Raw genomic sequence first — 19,339 nt, forward strand, 5'->3', positions numbered from 1 at the left:
GCTACCCTGCACTTACAATGTCTAAGGTTTTGCTTAGACACTGTAGGGGCATAGTGCTCATGCACCTATGCCCTTACTTGTGGTATAGTGTACCCTGCCTTAGGGCTGTAGGGGTGACCTACCTATGCCACAGGCAGTGTGAGGTTGGCATGGCACCCTGAGGGGAGTGCCATGTCGACTTGTCATTTTCTCCTCACCAGCATACACAAGCTGGCAAGCAGTGCGTCTGTGCTGAGTGAGGGGTCCCTAGGGTGGCATTAGACATGCTGCAGCCCTTAGAGACCTTCCTTGGCATCAAGGCTCTTGGTACCAGGGGTACCAGTTACAAGGGACTTACCTGGATACCAGGACTGTGCCAATGGTGGAAACAAAGGTACAGGTTAGGGAAAGAACACTGGTGCTGGAGCCTGGTTAGCAGGCCTCAGCACACTTTAAAATCATAACTTGGCATCCGCAAATGCAAAAAGTCAGCGGGTAACCATGCCAAGGAGGCATTTCCTTACAATAAGGTAGTCCTTTTTCCTTACCTTCCTGTTTATTATTGTATACTAATATGTTTATCTAGATTCAGGCCTTTGAATTTATGGAGGATCGAGTGCTGGAGAAGAACACTGGTTACTTACCTATAGCATTGGTGTTGGAAGCTGGCTCTGTATATACTATCTCAAAGTGAGAGATACTGTGCACAGAGTCCAGGGGTTCCCCTTAGAGGTTGATAGTGGCAATAATAGATAATAATAATGCTCTATTTGTGGTAGTGTAGTCGAGCAATAGGCTTATCAGAGGGTAGTGTTAAACATTTGTTGTACACACAGTCAATAAATGAGAACACACTCAGACTTAACTCCAGGCCAATAGGTTTTTATATAGAAAAATATTTTATTAATTTATTTTAGAACCACAAGATTCAGAATTCAAGTAAGTACATAAATTGCAAGGTACTTGGCACAGGTAAATATTGAACTTTGCCATTTTATGCCAATCTGTGTACATTACTGTTTTCATTCAATGAGCTATTTTGAAAGTGGACACAGTGTAAAGTTCAACAGTTCCTGGGGGAGATAAGTAAAGGTTAGTTTGTCAGGTAAGTAAAACACTTAAAAGTTCAGTCTCTGGGGCATAGGCAGCCCACCGTTGGGGGTTCAAGTCAGCCCCAAACACCCAGCACCAGCAACACAGGGCTGGTCAGGAGCAGAGGTCAAAGTGGGGCCCAAATAACATAGGTGCCTATGGAGAGCTGGGGTGCTCCGGTTCCAGTCTGCTAGTAGGTAAGTACCTGCGTTCTCTGGGAGCAGACCAGGGGTGGTTTTGTAGAGCAGTGTGGGGTTCCCAAACAGGCACACAAAATACTGCACCCGGCCGCCCTTTTGCCGCTGAGGGTGTATGTGAACAAGGTGTCGGATTTTGTGTTGAAATCAAAGGAGGGGCCCGGGGGTCCCTCTGGCAATGCAGGCAGGGCACAGGGGGGCTTCACGGACCAGCCACCGACTGGGCAAAGATGTGGACTGCCTGCTGGTCACTCCTGCACCGGTAGTTGGATCCTCTCTGGCCTGGGGGCTGCAGGTGCAGTGCTTCTTCCAGCCGTCGGGTTCTTCGTTACCGGGCAGTCGCAGTCAGGGGGAGCCTCTGGATTCTCTCTGCAGGCGTTGCCGTGGGGGTGCAGGGAGGTTGTCTTGGTGGGAGTTGCCTGGGGGTCCTCACTGCAGTGTTAGTTTCTCTGGACACTGGCCTGGGGTGCAGAGTTTTGGGGACTCACGCTAGCTGGGGCATTGTAACACAGCGCCTGAGCCTTTGAGGCTCACTGCTAGGTGTTAGCTACTGCAGGGGGAGGTGTGAAGCACCTCCACCCAGTGCAGGCTTTGTTTCTGTCCTCAGAGAGCACAAAGGCTCTCACCCCAGGGGGTCAGAAACTCATCTCTGTGGCAGGCTGGCACAGACCAGTCAGTCCTGCACTGAAGGATTGGGTAAAATGCCAGGGGCATCACTAAGATGCCCTTTGTGTGCATTTTGTAATAAAGCCAACACTGGCATCAGTATGACTTTATTATTCTGAGAAGTTTGATACCAAACTTCCCAGTATTTAGTGTAGCCATTATGGAGCTGTGGAGTTCGTTTTGACAAACTCCCAGACCATATACTTAATATGACCACACTGTACTTACAATGTCTAAGAATGGACTTAGACACTGTAGGGGCATATTGCTCATGCAGCTATGCCTTCACCTGTGGTATAGTGCACCCTGCCTTAGGGCTGGAAGGCCTGCTAGAGGGGTGAATTACCTATGCCACAGGCAGCATTTTGTGTGCATGGCATCCTGAGGGGGATGCCATGTTGACTTTGCCTTTTTTTCCCCACCAACACACGCAATCTGCAGTGGCACAGTGTGCTTGTGTTAGGTGAGAGGTCCCTTAGGGTGGCACAACACATGCTGCAGCCCTTAGGGACCTTCCCTGGTCACAGGATCCTTGGGTACCACTGGTACCTTTTACCCGGGACTTATCTGTGTACCAGGGGTGTGCCAGTTGTGTAAACAATGGTACACATTTAGTGAAATAATACTGGTGCTGGGGCCTGGTTAGCAGGGTCCCAGCGCTCACTCAGTCAAGTAAGCATCAGTATCAGGCAAAAAGTGGGGGGTAACTGCAACACAGAGCCGTTTTCCTACAATTGGTTCTCCAGCTTTGGTTTATTGATTCATGTGTCCTCCCATACCTACTTGTCTCTTCATATGTCTTCTAGATTGTTGCAAGCTAGCAACTCTAGCGGTTGGAAGCCTCTTTCGAAGCATGGGAGGAGTATGCTGCTCTCTCATTTGTTAAATTGTGGGTCACAAAAGAAGTGGATTGGTTGTGTACTCAGTAGACCTTACAATGTTATTGAGGGCATTGCACTCTGTTTTGCCGAGTACGAAAGGGTTTTCATTTTGATTATTGCAAATCATTCAATCGTGTGCAAGAAAATGCCTCTCTTTGCATGTTCAGCCGCATCTGTTTAGACTGATGCTATTGTTTTTTGGACTCTGTACAATGGGACCCTGCTAATGGGTACCCAGTGCATGTGCTATGACCCTCTGAAAACTTGTTGCATTGGCTAACAACCCTAATGTCACATTTCATTTAGCTACAAGTCCCTTGTATATGGTATCCTAGGTATCAAGGGCCTGTAACTTAAATATTTCTAGTGGACTGTAGCACCTATTGTGCTGCAGCTAAATTGACAGTACAAGGCAGGTCTTCACGCCTGCCCCTCTAGCCTTAAGGTGCAGCTTTTAAACTTTAAAGTCGACCTGGTAAAATAAACCTTTTGCCAGTCCTAAACCTTCCTTTTTAATTCTTATGTCAACCTCAAGGTAGCCCTAAATGCTGATCTAGCAGCCAATAGGTCTCACCTATGCAATTGCCTTTTAACCATTTTCGCAGTGGGGTAGTGTGGAATAAGGTAGTCTAGGGGTAGAGTGGAGTGGGGTAGATTGTCGTGGAGTGAGGGTAGAGTATGGTGGATTGAGATAGATTGGAGTGAGAGTTGAGTAGATTAGCTTGATATTTTGGATTGGGAGAATATTGAATTGCGGTAGATTGCGGTAGATTGCGGTAGATTGGGGTAGATTGCGGTAGATTGGGGTAGATTGGGGTGGAATGGTGTAGACTTTACTGGGATATTTCGGGGGTAGATAGGAGTGTACTGGGGTAGATTGGGGAAGAGTGGGATAGATTGGAGTGAAGTGGGGTAGATTGTGGTAGATTGGACTTGGATAGAATGTTGTGAGATAGATTGGGAGGTGTGGTTGTAAGAAACTGGTTTCTGGTTGCAGTAAGCCCCCCCAGATACACACACACACACATACACATTTTTAGCCTGTTTTTTGCTGCACCTTTGACTCACGTGCACTGGGTTCCTGCTAGCCAGGTCGTAAGTGCCAGTGTGCCTTTAACAAAACAAGACACCTTGTGACTTGATCCCCAAGTGGCCAGGCCCTTTATCACCTCTAAGTCCCTAGTAAATGGTATCCCTGATACCTAGGGTATGGGTACTGAAGAGGGCCCATAAGAGCTGCAGCAAAACCTGTGCCACTCTAAGGGACCCAGCACCAACCTCATGCAGACTGCCATTGCAGGCTGTGTGACAGGGTGCCCCCAAAAGTGAAAACACGGCATGGCACAAACACTACCTGTAATATTTGTAAGTCACCCCCACAGCCCTAAGGCAGGGTGCGTTATATTACATGTGTGGGGATATCTGCAAGAGTTGATTTGGCCCTGCTCTGTCTTTGTCGATTCTTAGACATAGTAAGTGTGCAATGAAGCCATTTTAAATGCATATGTGGGACACTGGTCAATACGAGTTCCCCAGCTTCATGATGGCTTCACTGAAACTACGGATGTTTGATAGCAAACATCTCGTATTAATAAACCCTCACTGATTTCAGTGATGGATTTATTAATACATCCACACTTAGAGGTTGCCCCTGAAAACTTACCAACTACTGCTGGTGGGCTCACAAGCTAGTTCCAGCCAGCCTGCCTCCTTACAGACGAGCATCTGTTCTCGGAGGGTCCCGAGAGGTCAGAAAGAAAAGCCTGCACTGGCAGGGCTGTTAACAAACCCCTCCAAACATGATGACCGACAAATCTGCATTCGAAGGCAGGGAGCTCCAGAGAAGCCAACCGCCTTTGGTATGCAGATCTGGCCTTCATCAGAGGAGGATGCCGACCCTCCTGCCTCATGGCCCATCTGGCACCTGAACCTGGACAGGCGGGAAAATTATCTGTGCAGGAGGTGTGTTGTATTTCGAGGCTGATCACACCCCTAGGGCGGCGAACCTGAAGTGGACACAGCCTTGGGAGTTCCGCCATCTTGTGTGTGGTGGAACTTAATCACTCTGGACATAGTACTGCCCACTCCACACAGGAAGTGGTCATCTAGGGGGTGTGGTGACCCCAAGGATAATTAGCCCACTGGCTACTACCCTTCACTATCTGTAATGACCCCTAAATTGAGTCTTTAGGGGACCCCCTGATACCAGGACTTCAGATCTTCACTGGACAAAAAGGAAGGCGTGGACAAGAAGCCTGCTGAACCTGGGAATCGAGGTGCAACTGACCTGTCCTGCAGCAATAGCCTCTTAGAACTGGAGAAAACTGCAAGTGCTTTGCAAATCTCCAAGAAGTCTCCCTTGGAGCAGAGAAGCTCTTCCCCCTGCATTTGTAGGCAACGCAAGCAAGAACTGTGAGGACCGGGACCACCAGAAGCCAGACATCACCACTGTGCCTGAGCTGAAGTGGGCCAACTGTGTCAGTGTGGTTCCCAGTCCCTCCAGAGACATAGCGCACCCCGAATTCACCCGCTGTGGACTTTGAGACGATGCCTGCAGCCTGTTTCTGCAGACTGTCCTGCAAGTGACCAGGAGCCAGAAACCTAATGCATTGGGACACTCTTCTCTTGGCCACCCCAGACCAAGGATAAGAGGACCAAAGGTGTCCCCACGTCCCTCAGCCCCGTGAGACCTGAGCCCACTAGTTGGCTTGGTTGGACTGAACCCTCAGTCTATGCTCTGCAGACTGTTTCTGCAGGACCATCTACAGCGGCTAAAAACTCCAGCACCAGACCTAGTGCCAAAAGACACCATTGCACCAAAGCCCCACAGCCAGAGGAGAAGTGGACTTACAATGTCCTCACGTGCCGAAGGACCCCATGTCATAAAAAGCCCCCCCCCCCTGTGGGTTCTCACAGACTAGCCTTCCAGTCCCTACTTGTAGCAGTTTTCGAATCCGAGTTATCATTAAAGTGAATTGAACACCTGACGCCGTAACACACCTATGCACCCGAAAACACCGGAGTCTCCCAAGGTGACCTGCTGGTGAGGCCTTGGACCTTGCCCCATACTCAACTTAAGTCCTGCAGTACATGTTCTCCGGCAGCACAAATTATGCCACCCTCTGGGACCCACCTCACTAAGTGCACGCAGTGTTGCTTTCGCAGGCTGCGTCTTGGTGCAGAACTAAAATGAAAACACGACATGGCACACAGCCAGTGTGCCCTGTCCCTTTTACACAGCATGCAGTGTATGTAAGTCACCCCTCTAGCAGGTCTTACAGCCTTTAAGGCAGGGTGCATTATATTACGTATGAGGGCATACATGCACAAGCAGATAATGCCCCTGCTATGTATTTGTCAATTCTCAGACGTAGTGAAGCCATTTTAAGTACATGTGCTGGACACTGGTCATTACAAGTTCTCCAGCTACATGACGGGTTCAGTGGCAATAGGGATAGTTGGTATCAAACATCTTATATTAATAAACACTCACTGAATCCAGTGATGGATTTGTTAATACCTACACTCAGAGGTTACCTTAAAGATGCCCCCTGAAAACCTGCCAACTCCTAGCGTGGACATTGCAGATTAGTTAAATTAGGAGGAGTGCACACTTCAGCTCGTTCACCCTAGGGGTGGGATTGGCATGAAGTGGACACTACTTTTTAAATTCCTCCATCTTGTATGGAAGGAATTAGGCCAATAGGGTTAGTGCTATGCCACTTCCCAAAGGAAGTGGTCATAGGATGTGTGTAGTCACCCTAAAGGTGAGTAGCCCATCGGCTACCACTTAGCATTCCCTGTAACATCCCTAAATTCAGTATTTAGAGGGTACCCCTGAACCCTAGAACTGAGATTCCTGTTGACCTAAGAAGAGACGGATGACACAGAAGTTGCCCCAGCAGAGAAGACTGCATACACCAACTGACTTGGCCCCAGCCCTACCGGCCTGTTTGCAGCCCTCAAAGAACTTGCACCCAGAAGACGAGTTGTCCTGCAGACCAGCGACCTCCAAAGCCTTAGGAGGACTGCCTGCCTTCGATAAAGACCAAGAACTCCCATAGACAGCGGACCTGTCCAAAAGAACCCAACTTCAAAGATGAGGTCTGCCTTAGGAACTGCAAAACCGCTGCCTGGAATCACTTGTGCACCTGACGCCCCGGCTCATGTCCATGTGGTCCACCAGTCCTGTGAAGGTTCCCCAGTACTTCTGAACAAGAATCTACCGTGGACTGACCACTGCAGGACTCCACAGCAACTCCTGCAGCCTAAATCCGAGGACTCCCCCGACGGTGACCTGTCCGGTAAGCTGTTTCCGATGCCAAAAGACACTCCTGCACCTGGAGCCCCTGGGCCTTGGGGAGCTGTATTGTCAGTGTCCCTTTGACCCCTGCCATCTCTACTTACCTGGGCAGCTGTGGGTTCTCTCCTGGCCTCCATGCCAGAGCCTCTAGCCTGTTTATGAAACTGATCTTCTCCATTGAATAACATTGGGGACCCAATGCTGTGTTGGCACTAAGCACCCATCCGCCCCTCTGCTGCTGAGGGTGTAAGTTTGGTGCTTCCTTGTGGGCCCCCCTTGTACTTAACTCAGCTCCAGGAGATCGACCCTTGACACCACTTGACTCAACTGTGCGGAGCTCTTCATCGGATACCCACTGTCTCCATTAGGATAGCATTGGGTGCACAACGCTGTGTTGGCACTCTGCACCCGGTCGCCCTTATGCCTCTGTGGGTGCACTCTTTGTACCAATCTGAACCTTGCCTTGTGCTAGCCTAAAACCCTAAATACTGGGATTATAAATCATGTACTTACCTACAAAACTGCATTCTTGTTTTCCTCCCATAGGTTAATATTTACAAAACCACATTCTTTTCCTCCCATAGGTTAATATTGAAGACTCTAAAAATTACACTGTCTGTTTTTGAAACCGCAAAGTATTCTTAATTTTATAAACTGCTTATCTTATAACGAAGTTCTTTGGTTCAAAGCATATATAAACGGAGCTGTTATTTTTCTAAACTGAGCTCTGATTTATTCTTGGATTGCGTTTTATTTTTTTGCTTCTGCGAGTAAAACAAATGCTTAACACGACTCCTTGATAAGCCTAATTTCTCACCCACACTCCCACAAATAAACCATTAGACCTATTATTTTTGCCTCTGCAAACATTTGGGTATCCACTGGACTCTCTGCACAGTGTACTTCATTTTAGTGCACTCTAGCGAGCCAGTTTCTTACAACTGCACAAGGGAAGAAAGGTTGCGCTATATTGGTTTTAGGTAGTGAAGAGCACTGCGGGATAGTTTACAGTAAAACAGGCAGGGAGCTCTGCAAATGTGGGTAGGGGCACGCACCCCTGTGAACTTTAACCTCTTCGGCTACGGAGTGGTCACGTCCCCCCCCCCCCCCACTCTCAGGCTGCCACTAGGCATAAAAGTGACCCTTCCAGTACCCTTTCAGAATACATCTGGCACTGTAGAAAATTGTAAGTAAAAGGACCTAGGCACTCTCTAGCAATAAACTAGCCATTGCATTTTTAGAAATACACAATCCAACAATACATTGATAGATAGGAAACAATAATCCAATAAACTCCGTGCGTCACAGTCAATCCGTCTTTAATATGGCGAAAGGCAGCATAAGGAATCCATCATTCGAAATAAAGGGAAAAGAACAACAGCCACGAAGAACAGCCAACACGTGTTTCGTCATGGGGAGTATATTCCCCTTGACTTTTTCAAGGCTATAAAACATAACAAATAGCGACATTTACACATTGCAACAAAATAATTAAAAGAAAGAACGTACATGTATATTACAAAAACAACCAAGATTAAATATCTCACAAATCTCGATATTAACCAAAAGTCTGTATCAATGACAGTTATATATAGACCGCATTAAAATTGTATAGTTCATGTGTGTACAAATTAATAATTAGACCATCACATCCAACATGAAAAGTGAAAGTGATCAACCACAACACAAAAGTGCGAATGACTACAAAATGGTGAATGTCCATAAATTATTAGTGTTAGTAAATAACTATAACCACCAACCAAAATCAATGTGTTTATCCCCAAAACCATCACTTATAATTAGCCAAATCCAAGAAAACATACCTCACTGACACTGTCAAAGTAACTCACATGCACCAACCACTAAGCGTTTAAATAACACTGCTGTACAGAAAAAATGTAATTAATACCAACATTACAATGTAAGAAGTTTATCAAAAACAAGATAAAAATACATATACCACCAAAACCCAAAGTGCAATACACTCAGATCACCTACCCGTACGTCGCAATCTACTTTAATCAAAGCATACAGCCCACGAGTATGTTCAGAGCCTAAAATAATCAAATATAAAACTAAAACCACCGCCAATACATGCAAAAAGGGTTTAATTACAATAATAGTGCCCCTCTCAAACTCACCCAAATGAATTGCTCAAAGGACTGGAGTCCGAACAATCGGTTCCACGTTCACCCGATAAGCGTTTACCACTGCCGCCATTAGCAAACACTATTCGAGCATGCCGGTACGTGCGTGTCAATCACAGCGCGACCGCAGACCTGACAGCACTACCGCTAATCCTCCTGCGGTGCACGGGCGCCATCTTAGAGTAAGACGCCGACATGTTAAATAGCATTGTATTGCGTTCGCCACATTTACATTAAACAACGTATTGTCCCTGTATGTTAAAAGCAAACTAATGTAATATAAGGTAATATAAAAGAACATCAATTAACCCTTATATTTGGAAAAAGCAACAACTATAATTGAATTACGTATTATAGTAACTAAGAATGGCTAATCAAAAGGCTGTAGCCATCTTTTGTAGTCAAACGCACGTCCGCGCCATAATTCCCACCTCACAGTTCAGGATGTGATGGTAATACAATCTAATTGACTACACAATAGAGAAAATCGTGGAGTTTAAAACAAAGACATGTTGGGAATAACATCTTATACAAACATAAGTAAAGTAAACCTATATTATTACAGCAAGAGTTGCAATAAAGAAAAAATCTAACGGATGAAAAAAGCAAATATAATTACAATGTATAACTAATAAAACAAAATCACCATCAAGGTGAAAATCTCAATGTCAATGCTTATTATTTATATTAAACCAAACAACCATACCTCATTAATGTACATCATAGAATATTCAAACGAACTAAATATCATAAAGATGTGTTATTGTATGCTGCACAATATTTGAAAATATTATTCATGTTCCGCAGTTCAATAGTTAATAATACAACACAACAATTTTTATTTACTTTAGTGCCTAATCCAAAAAATACTCCATTTCATAGTTAGAATTAAGTCCTATTTCCACAGCTCTAAGTTTAAGAATCCATAGGCATTCCCTCTTTCTTAGTTGTAACTCTCTATTTCCACCACGAGAGTTTGCATGGACCAAATCAAAACCAAAAAATTCAAAATTAAGTACATTGGTCTGTCTGGAACACTGACTCATGTGTGTAACAATGGGATAGCGTTCATCAAGGTGTTTCAAAGCCCTAAGGTGCTCACTGATTCTCACTTTTAGGGGTCTAATTGTACTACCAATATAGTATAGACCACATTTGCATATAATCATGTAAATCACAAAACGGCTATCACATGTTATGTGGGCGTTAATGTGAAATTTATCACCCGTCATACTCTCAAAAGATGAAATCCCTGATCTACTCAACCTACACATTCCACATCGACCACACTTAAAAAAACCCTTGCTGTGGGTAGAGAGCCAATTTTCCTGTTGCAATTTTATAGGATAGCTCGGACACAAAATATTTTTAAGGGTTCTACCCCTACGGTAAGTGAACATTGGTGATTCAGATAATAAACCCTTCAGAGTAGTATCAGCCCGTAATATATGCCAATATTTCTTCATACTATTGCGCAGGGCTGATGAAGCCGGAGTGTAATCAACTACACATCTTATATTGTTGTCTGATACTTTATCCCTGTTTCTCAAAGTGTCAGCTCGGGATAAGCGACCGACTCTACTACGTGCCTTAGTCACAATATTTGTAGGGTAACCCCGAAGCTCAAATCTAGAAGACATATCTTGAATGGTATTGATAAAGTCGATATCCATACTGCAATTCCTTCTGGCACGTACCATTTCACCATAGGGAATGGAGTGAATTTGATGTTTCGGATGTGCACTGCTGGCGTGCAGAATGGAATTGCAGGCTGTACTCTTTCTATACAAACGACTTTCGATCTTGTTGCAGATGAAAAGTTCAACATCCAAAAAGGATATACAAGTTTCACTATAGTCCCATGTGAACCTTATATTAAAATGGTTCGAATTTAGAAAATTAACAAACTCATTCAATTGAATGAGGTCCCCTGTCCATATCATGAGACAGTCATCGATAGATCGACCCCAAAAAAGTATATTAGAGTTCCAGGTCTTTGCATCAGGCCCCCATATCCATTTGTGTTCGAGGTAACCCATGAAAAGATTCGCATATGCTGGTGAGAAACGGGATCCCATTGCAACACCCCTTTTTTGTCGAAACCATTCACTCTTAAAGAGAAAAAAATTGTTATCCAAAATTAACCTAATCATATCTAAAATCATCGTAGTATGTTCGTATAGGCTAGCTGATTGGTTGTATAAAAAATAGCGTAACGCTATCATGCCTAAATCGTGCTCAATACTAGTATATAGTGAAGTCACATCCAAAGTTACTAACTTCATACCCTGTTCCCAAGCAATATCACCGAGTATACCTAGAATGTGTTTGGTATCTTTTATATAAGAGGGAAGATTGGTGACAAAAGGCTGTAGAAAAATATCTACATACTCTAATTTTTCAGTCGGGCCACCCATTCCAGATACAATGGGTCTGCCCGGAGGCGAGCGAGAGTCTTTGTGAATTTTAGGCAAAGTATAGAGACAAGGATATCTGGGTCTGAAAACCCGTAAGTACATATATTCATCCTCCTTAAGCAATCTTTGATCAAGACAAAGTTTCAAAAATTTATTAATTTTATTTGAAAGACCAGGTATAGGGTTAGTCTCAATCTGCTCATAGCATTCAGAATCACTAAGCTGTCTAATGATTTCCGATTCATAATCTGCAATATTCATAACCACAATATTGCCGCCCTTATCGGCCTCCCTAATTATAATATCCTTATTAGTGCGTAAACTTTTAAGGCACTCAAGTTCACCAGCCGACAGATTGTCATAACGATTATGATAATAAGACTTATTCCTTTTTTCCGCTGTAAGAAGGTCCTGCCAGACTAGTTTGAAAAAAGTATCCACGCAATTCCCACCACTAAGGACAGGCGTCCATCTAGATTTAGATTTCAAACCACTCGCCATAGTATCGGGCAGTATATCCAAATCCTCCAAAATATTAGAAATTATAGATGGATCCTGTTCAAAGTCTGTAATGGAAACATCTGGCACTGTAGAAGCCTGAAGAAAAACTGCACTTGCTGTTGCACGTGTGGAGAGACCCTAAAGTGCTGGACCTGCTCCCACTTGTGCCCTGAACTGACAAGTGGACTTCCAAGAGTTAGTTGGCTGACCTTCTGTTATGCTACAGGGACAGAAAAGCTGCAGGAAACTTAACTTCCTGACGAGACCAGCTAACCAGTTATACCTGGACCCTTCTGTTGATTTCCCCTAGAGCGATCCCAAGTGGGATCAAAAAAGTCCTGGGGCCCTTCGATAAGTGTTAGGGTTAGGCAGGATTAGTACACTCTAACAGCAAGGACTTTTTCATGGATTTTTTGCCTGGCGAATATTATGAGAACCAATAACATCCTAACAAGTTAATCTGACGAGGATGTCTTGCTGCTGGGCCAACATTCAGGTTGCTTCTGCTCGGGCTTTTCCACAGCGGCAAATCAGTTTCAGTGTACCATCTCAGAGAAGGGACCCTGGCCTCATGGAGCCAGCCTTGCTGCACTGGAGGAATCTGAGAGCCACAAAGGTGACTTAAGTCCGAAGGTAGAAATCTTCACCGGGTGATGAAGTCAAAAGTATCTAGCTGGCGAGGGACCATGCTGGGGTGGAAATTTCGAATTCCTCCTATTAGAAGCGTCCCCCACTGTAGGAAGTTGGCACTGTATATACTATATCAAAATGAGATATAGTGTGCACAGAGTCCAGGGATTCCCCAAGAGGCTTGATAGAAGCAATAGTAGATAATACTAATGCTCTATTTTGTGGTAGTGTGGTCAAGCAGTTAGGCTGATCAGAGGGTAGTGTTAAGCATTTGTTGTACACATACAAGCAAGAAGTGAAAACACACTCAATGACTTAACTCCAGACCAGTAGGTTTTTGTATAGAAAAATATTCTTTCTTCGTTTATATCTAGAACCACTGAGGGGTCCCCAGGGTGGCATTATATATGCTGCAGCCCTTACAGACCTTCCCTGGCCACTGGACCCTTGGGACCAGGGGTACCTTTTACAAGGGACTTAACTGTGTGCCAAGTGCTGTGGCCTGGTTAGCAGGATCCTAGCACACACTCAATCAAAGTTGGCTTCAACACTAGGCAAAAAGTGGGGGGTAACCATTCCAACAGTGGCGTTTTCCTACACCCACCAAAAGTCAACAGCTTCACCGGGACTTCATTCGACGACTGTCCGGTCTCCTGGCACCCATCTTGGCCACATCTGATGCCTTGCCCAGCTGAGGATTTTCGATTTACATTTCAAAGAGGAAGTGAGAAAGTAAATCTCTTGACTAGACCAACTTGGTTTCTGTTTCAGACCTACGCTTCATTGCAGTCTGCCTTCACATTTAACTTTGATCTGGTCTAGCCTAACAGTTCGCTCTTTGAGCTTTTTGGTGCTATAACTATTTAGATCTTCTAAAAATCATTTCTCCGGTTCCCTACATCCAATGTTTATCATTTTTTCTGTTTGTTCATTAAAGTTTACTGTATGGAGTGGATTTTGTGTTTGATTTCTACTTTTTTAAACTGTTTTGGTACTGATAAATGCTTTACACATTTCTCCTAAGTGGAGTCTGTCTGCTCCGTGCTTCAGCTACCAAGGGTTGAGTTCAAGTTTAAATTATTGAGACCTAACTAGTTTAGTAAGGAATAGTGCCATTATTACTTGAAGAGGACTACCATTCATTTCAACTAATAATCTTCTCTCAAAGTGTGAATCTGTGAAAGATGCTAGTGCTAGAGAACAGAAGTTACAAGTAAGTAAATCCTTTTCCTCCCAAACCAGTGGGAATGGTTGAAGAACCAGACGGGAAAAACGGTGACTTCCCTGTTGATGCTGGTAGTTCCTGATCTTCCTCCTTTATTACCTAGCGATGCACCTCCTCCTACACATGCAGCTCTCTTATCATACATGCCAGAAAAGTTTAAAGTTACTTTTGAAGAAACTTTCCTGCTTAGCCTCTATGTGCTCCTAAACAACTGTGAAGGAAGGAGAGTGCTAATTATGAGTACAGGAATCAACTGGAAGCTAAATAGTCCTTCAGAAAATGGCATGTAGGGGTCCTAATTGATTAATCTTTTTTAAAAGCCCACTAAAATACAGATCTATTTGCAGCAGAGGCAAGTTAGTAAATATGGTTAAGATCATCTGTGCTGATCTTATTGACATGCTTTGGAACTTTTTTGTCTCTGGTGATTCTTCAACATGATGGTAGGACATGAAGTCCAGTGATAACAAGCCAGACACAAGCCAGACACCAGTTAATCATTGAAAGCAAGCATTGCAAGAAAATAACAGTTTTCTTTCCATCGCAGGCCTGCCACAACCTCTGCTGGACCTTTATGACACCCCAGTTTACAAAACAGTACTGGAAAGAATGCAAGGCTTTTTCTGCACCTTATATGACAACTGGTAAGATGTCTGTATTAGTTTCAGCATTTAGATCACTTAAGTTTAATGTGTCCCCCTTTCTGAGTCCTATTTTAATGAGCTTAAAATTATGTTTGCTTTGCACCTTAGGTTTTAAACGTTAACAATTGCACACTCAGTCTTTAGAAAGGAAATAAAATGAAAGGGTGTACAAGGATGAAGTAGATTGTGAAGACTAGATTGTAAAGACCATATTTGTTCTGATAAACATTTTTCAACTTTTTCCACATAATGTTTATTGAAGTGAATCGGTCTTTGTAATGGCCATTTGCTCTCACAGATTTTACTTGAACTCACAATTGCCGTTCCAGAGCAAACAAAAACAGCAACTAAAAACTGTACAGGTTTTTGCTTATTATTGGTTCAGTTTGGGGTTTGAGGTATCTTACAACCTAACTGGATATGAATTATTGGCTGCTTTCATAACACCACACATCCTAGTGATGTCTGATTTTCCCCCTCACGCGAAGAGATGCTGAATCTGAGTCCATTGAGATTTATTCTTAAGTTTTTTTTTTTTTTTTTTTTTTCCTTGTCTTCTGTCTGGCACATAATATTGACATTCGTCATTGCTTACTGTAAGGAAATGCCTCCTTGGCATGGTTACCCCCTGACTTTTTGCCTTTGCTGATGCTAAGTTTTGATTTGAAAGTGTGCTGAGGCCTGATAACCAGGCCCCAGCACCAGTGTTCTTTTCCTAACCTGTACTTTTGTTTCCACAATTGCCACCCCCCTGGCATCCAGGTAAGTCCCTTGTAACTGGTACCCCTGGTACCAAGGGTCCTGATGCCAGGGAAGGTCTCTAAGGGCTGCAGCATATCTTATGCCACCCTGGGGACCCCTCACTCAGCACAGACACACTGCTTGCCAGCTTGTGTGTGCTAGTGGGGATAAAACGACAGTCGACATGGCACTCCCCTCAGGGTGCCATGCCAACCTCACACTGCCTATGCAGTATAGATAAGTCACCCCTATAGCAGGCCTTACAGCCCCAAGGCAGGGTGCACTATACCATAGGTGAGGGCATAAGTGCATGAGCAATATGCCCCTACAGTGTCTAAGCAAAACCTTAGACATTGTAAGTGCAGGGTAGACATAAGAATATATGGTCTGGGAGTCTGTCATGCATGAACTCCACAGCACCATAATGGCTACACTGAAAACTGTGAAGTTTGGTATCAAACTTCTCAGCATAATAAATGCACACTGATGCTAGTGTACATTTTATTGTAACATACACCCCACAGGGCACCTTAGAGGTGCCCCCTGAAACCTTAACCGACTATCCGTGTAGGCTGACTAGTTTTAGCAGCCTGCCACACACCAGACATGTTGCTGGCCACATGGGGAGAGATCCTTTGTCATTCTGTGGTTAGTAACAAAGCCTGTACTGGGTGGAGATGCTTATCACCTCCCCCTGCAGGAACTGTAACACCTGGCGGTGACCCTCAAAGGCTCACCCCCTTTGTTACAGCACCCCAGGGCATTCCAGCTAGTGGAGTTGCCCGCCCCCTCCGGCCACGGCCCCACTTTTGGCGGCAAAGCCGGAGGAGATAATGAGAAAAACAAGGAGTCAGGACAGCCCCTAAGGTGTCCTGAGCTGAGGTGACTCTGACTTTTAGAAATCCTCCATCTTGCAGATGGAGGATTCCCCCAATAGGGATAGGAATGTGCCCCCCTCCCCTCAGGGAGGAGTCACAAAGAGGGTGTAGCCACCCTCAGGGCTAGTAGCCATTGGCTACTAGCCCCCCAGACCTAAACACACCCCTAAATTCAGTATTTAGGGGCTCCCCAGAACCTAGGAACTCAGATTCCTGCAACCTAAGAAGAGGACTGCTGAGGTGAAAAACCCTGCAGAGAAGACGGAGATACCAACTGCTTTGGCCCCAGCTCTACCGGCCTGTCTCCCCACTTCTAAAGACACTGCTCCAGTGACGCTTTCCACAGGGACCAGGGACCTCTGAATCCTCAGAGGACTGCCCTGCATCTAGAAGGACCAAGAACTCCTGAGGACAGCGACTCTGTTCACCAAAGACTGCAACTTTGCAACAAAGAAGCAACTTTGAAACAACTTGCTTTTCCTGCCGGAAGCGTGAGACTTGACACTCCGCACCAGACGCCCCCAGCTCGACTTGTGGAGAACAACCACTTCAGGGAGGACTCCCTGGCGATTGCGAGACCGTGCGTAGCCGGAGTTGACCCCCCTGAGCCCGCAACGCCTACAGAGGGAATCCCGAGGCTCCCCCTAACCGCGACTGCCTGCTTCAAAGACCCGACACCTGGTAAAGGCACTGCATCAGCAGCCCCCAGGACCTGAAGGATCCGACCTCCAGTGCAGGAGCGACCCCCAGGTGGCCCTCTCCCTTGCCCAGGTGGTGGCTATCCCGAGGAGCCCCCCCCTTGCCTGCCTGCATCGCTGAAGAGACCCCTTGGTCTCCCATTGATTTCAATTACAAACCTTACGCTTGTTTGCACACTGCACCCGGCCGCCCCTGTGCCGCTGAAGGTGTACTTTCTGTGTGGGCTTGTGTCCCCCCCCCCGGTGCCCTACAAAACCCCCCTGGTCTGCCCTCCGCGGGTACCTACCTGCTGGCAGACTGGAACCGGGGCACCCCCTTCTCCGTTGAAGCCTGTGCGTTTTGGGCACCACTTTGACCTCTGCACCTGACCGGCCCTGAGCTGCTGGTGTGGTAACTTTGGGTTTGCTCTGAACCCCTAACGGTGGGCTACCTTGGACCCAAACTTGAACCCCGTAGGTGGTTTACTTACCTGCAAAAACTAACAAACTTACTCCCCCCAGGAACTGTTGAAAATTGCACTGTCTAGTTTTAAAATAGCTATATGTGATTTATGTGAAAACTGTATATGCTATTTTGCTAATTCAAAGTTCTTAAAGTACCTACCTGCAATACCTTTCATTTGAAGTATTACATGTAAATCTTGAACCTGTGGTTCTTAAAATAAACTAAGAAAATATATGTTCGATGGCATCTGTCGCTGTAGATACACATGTTCTGCATAGCTCGCCATCTGGTGTTGGGTCGGAGTGTTACAAGTTGTTTTTCTTCGAAGAAGTCTTTCGAGTCACGGGACCGAGTGACTCCTCCTTTTGTCTCCATTGCGCATGGGCGTCGACTCCATCTTCGATTGCTTTCTTTCCGCCATCGGGTTCGGACGTGTTCCTGTCGCTCCGAGTTTCGGAACGGAAAGTTAGTAGATTTCGAAAGATTTTCGTCGGTATTGTTGCGTTCGGGATCGGCGTAGTTCGATTCAACACCGCATCGAGGATCGACGCGCTCCGGTGCCCTTCGGGGTAGTTTCCGAGCCCCCGTCGGGGCCTGGTCGGCCCGACCGCGTGTCCAACACCGCCGATGGAACGGACCCCGTTCCCGTTTTGTCCCAAATGCCACAACAAATACCCGTATACAGACCAACATTTGGTCTGTAACCTGTGCCTGTCACCTGAGCACAGTGAAGAGACTTGCGAAGCCTGTCGCGTGTTCCGGTACCGAAAGACACTCCGTGACCGTCGAGCCAGGAGACTTCAGATGGCGTCCACGCCGACAGCGCACCGAGAGTTCGAGGAACGAGAGGAAGAAGAAACCTTTTCGATCCACGAATCGGACTCCGAGGAATTCGACGATCAAAGAACCGTGAGTAAGACGTCGAAAACAACACATAAGAAAAGTGACAGGGGACGCCACTGCCACCAAGCCATGGCTCCACCCATAAGTTTGGTGACCGACCATCGGCACCGAAAAAGGCCAAAACAGTGCCGAAATCGTCCGACTCCGGTCGAGACACCGGCACGCAGCCTTCTCGGGATCGAGAAAGTGCTGGAGAGAAGCAACGACACCGAGATAGCGGTGTAGAAACGGCTCGATGCCGAGACAGCGGCACCGACGAAGATCGACGCCGAGAGGTTTCGACTCCTAAAAAGAAAAAAGCCACCTCGGAGCCGAAAAAAGATACAGTCAGGGTTTTGGTGCCGAAACAACCCGTAACCGACCCAGGTCCAGGCTCTTATACAGAGGAGCAATCACTGTCCTCTCAGATGCGTAAGCATAGGTTTGAGGAAGAGCTGCAATCCACCGAAGTGGACCATACGCAAAAACGTATTTTCATACAGCAGGGAACAGGAAGAATAAGCACCCTTCCCCCTATTAGGAGAAAAAGGAGACTGGAGTTTCAATCAGAACAGGCGCCACAAACAAAAATGGTGAAAAAGGTGACTCCGCCACCCTCTCCTCCACCTGTACTTAATGTCTCACCAGCGCAAACTCCGTCACATTCCCCGGCTCACACCACCATGAGCCAAGGTGACCAGGATCAAGACGCTTGGGACTTATATGACGCCCCAGTGTCGGACAACAGTCCGGAGGCATATCCAACAAAGCCCTCACCACCTGAAGACAGCACAGCATATTCTCAAGTGGTGGCTAGAGCAGCACAATTCCACAACGTAAACCTCCACTCAGAACAAGTCGAGGATGACTTTTTATTCAACACCCTCTCCTCCACCCACAGCTCCTACCAAAGCCTGCCTATGCTGCCAGGTATGCTTCGGCACGCAAAGGAAATCTTCAAGGAGCCGGTCAAAAGTAGGGCAATAACGCCAAGGGTGGACAAGAAATATAAA

The 19,339-nt window shown here is 45.9% G+C and overlaps 1 protein-coding gene across 1 annotated transcript in view; it reads left to right on the forward strand.

The window, feature by feature from the left end:
• The window catches only part of XPO5 (exportin 5), a 579,115-nt gene that overhangs the window by 269,696 nt on the left and 290,080 nt on the right, over positions 1 to 19,339 (forward strand). The window contains exon 22 of the mRNA XM_069236247.1: positions 14,586 to 14,682. Coding sequence (XP_069092348.1) covers positions 14,586 to 14,682 — 97 coding nt within the window. The remainder of the gene's footprint in view (positions 1 to 14,585; positions 14,683 to 19,339) is intronic.

Source organism: Pleurodeles waltl, chromosome 5, assembly GCF_031143425.1.
Source record: "Pleurodeles waltl isolate 20211129_DDA chromosome 5, aPleWal1.hap1.20221129, whole genome shotgun sequence".
In the NCBI taxonomy this organism is placed as follows: Eukaryota; Metazoa; Chordata; class Amphibia; order Caudata; family Salamandridae; genus Pleurodeles; species Pleurodeles waltl.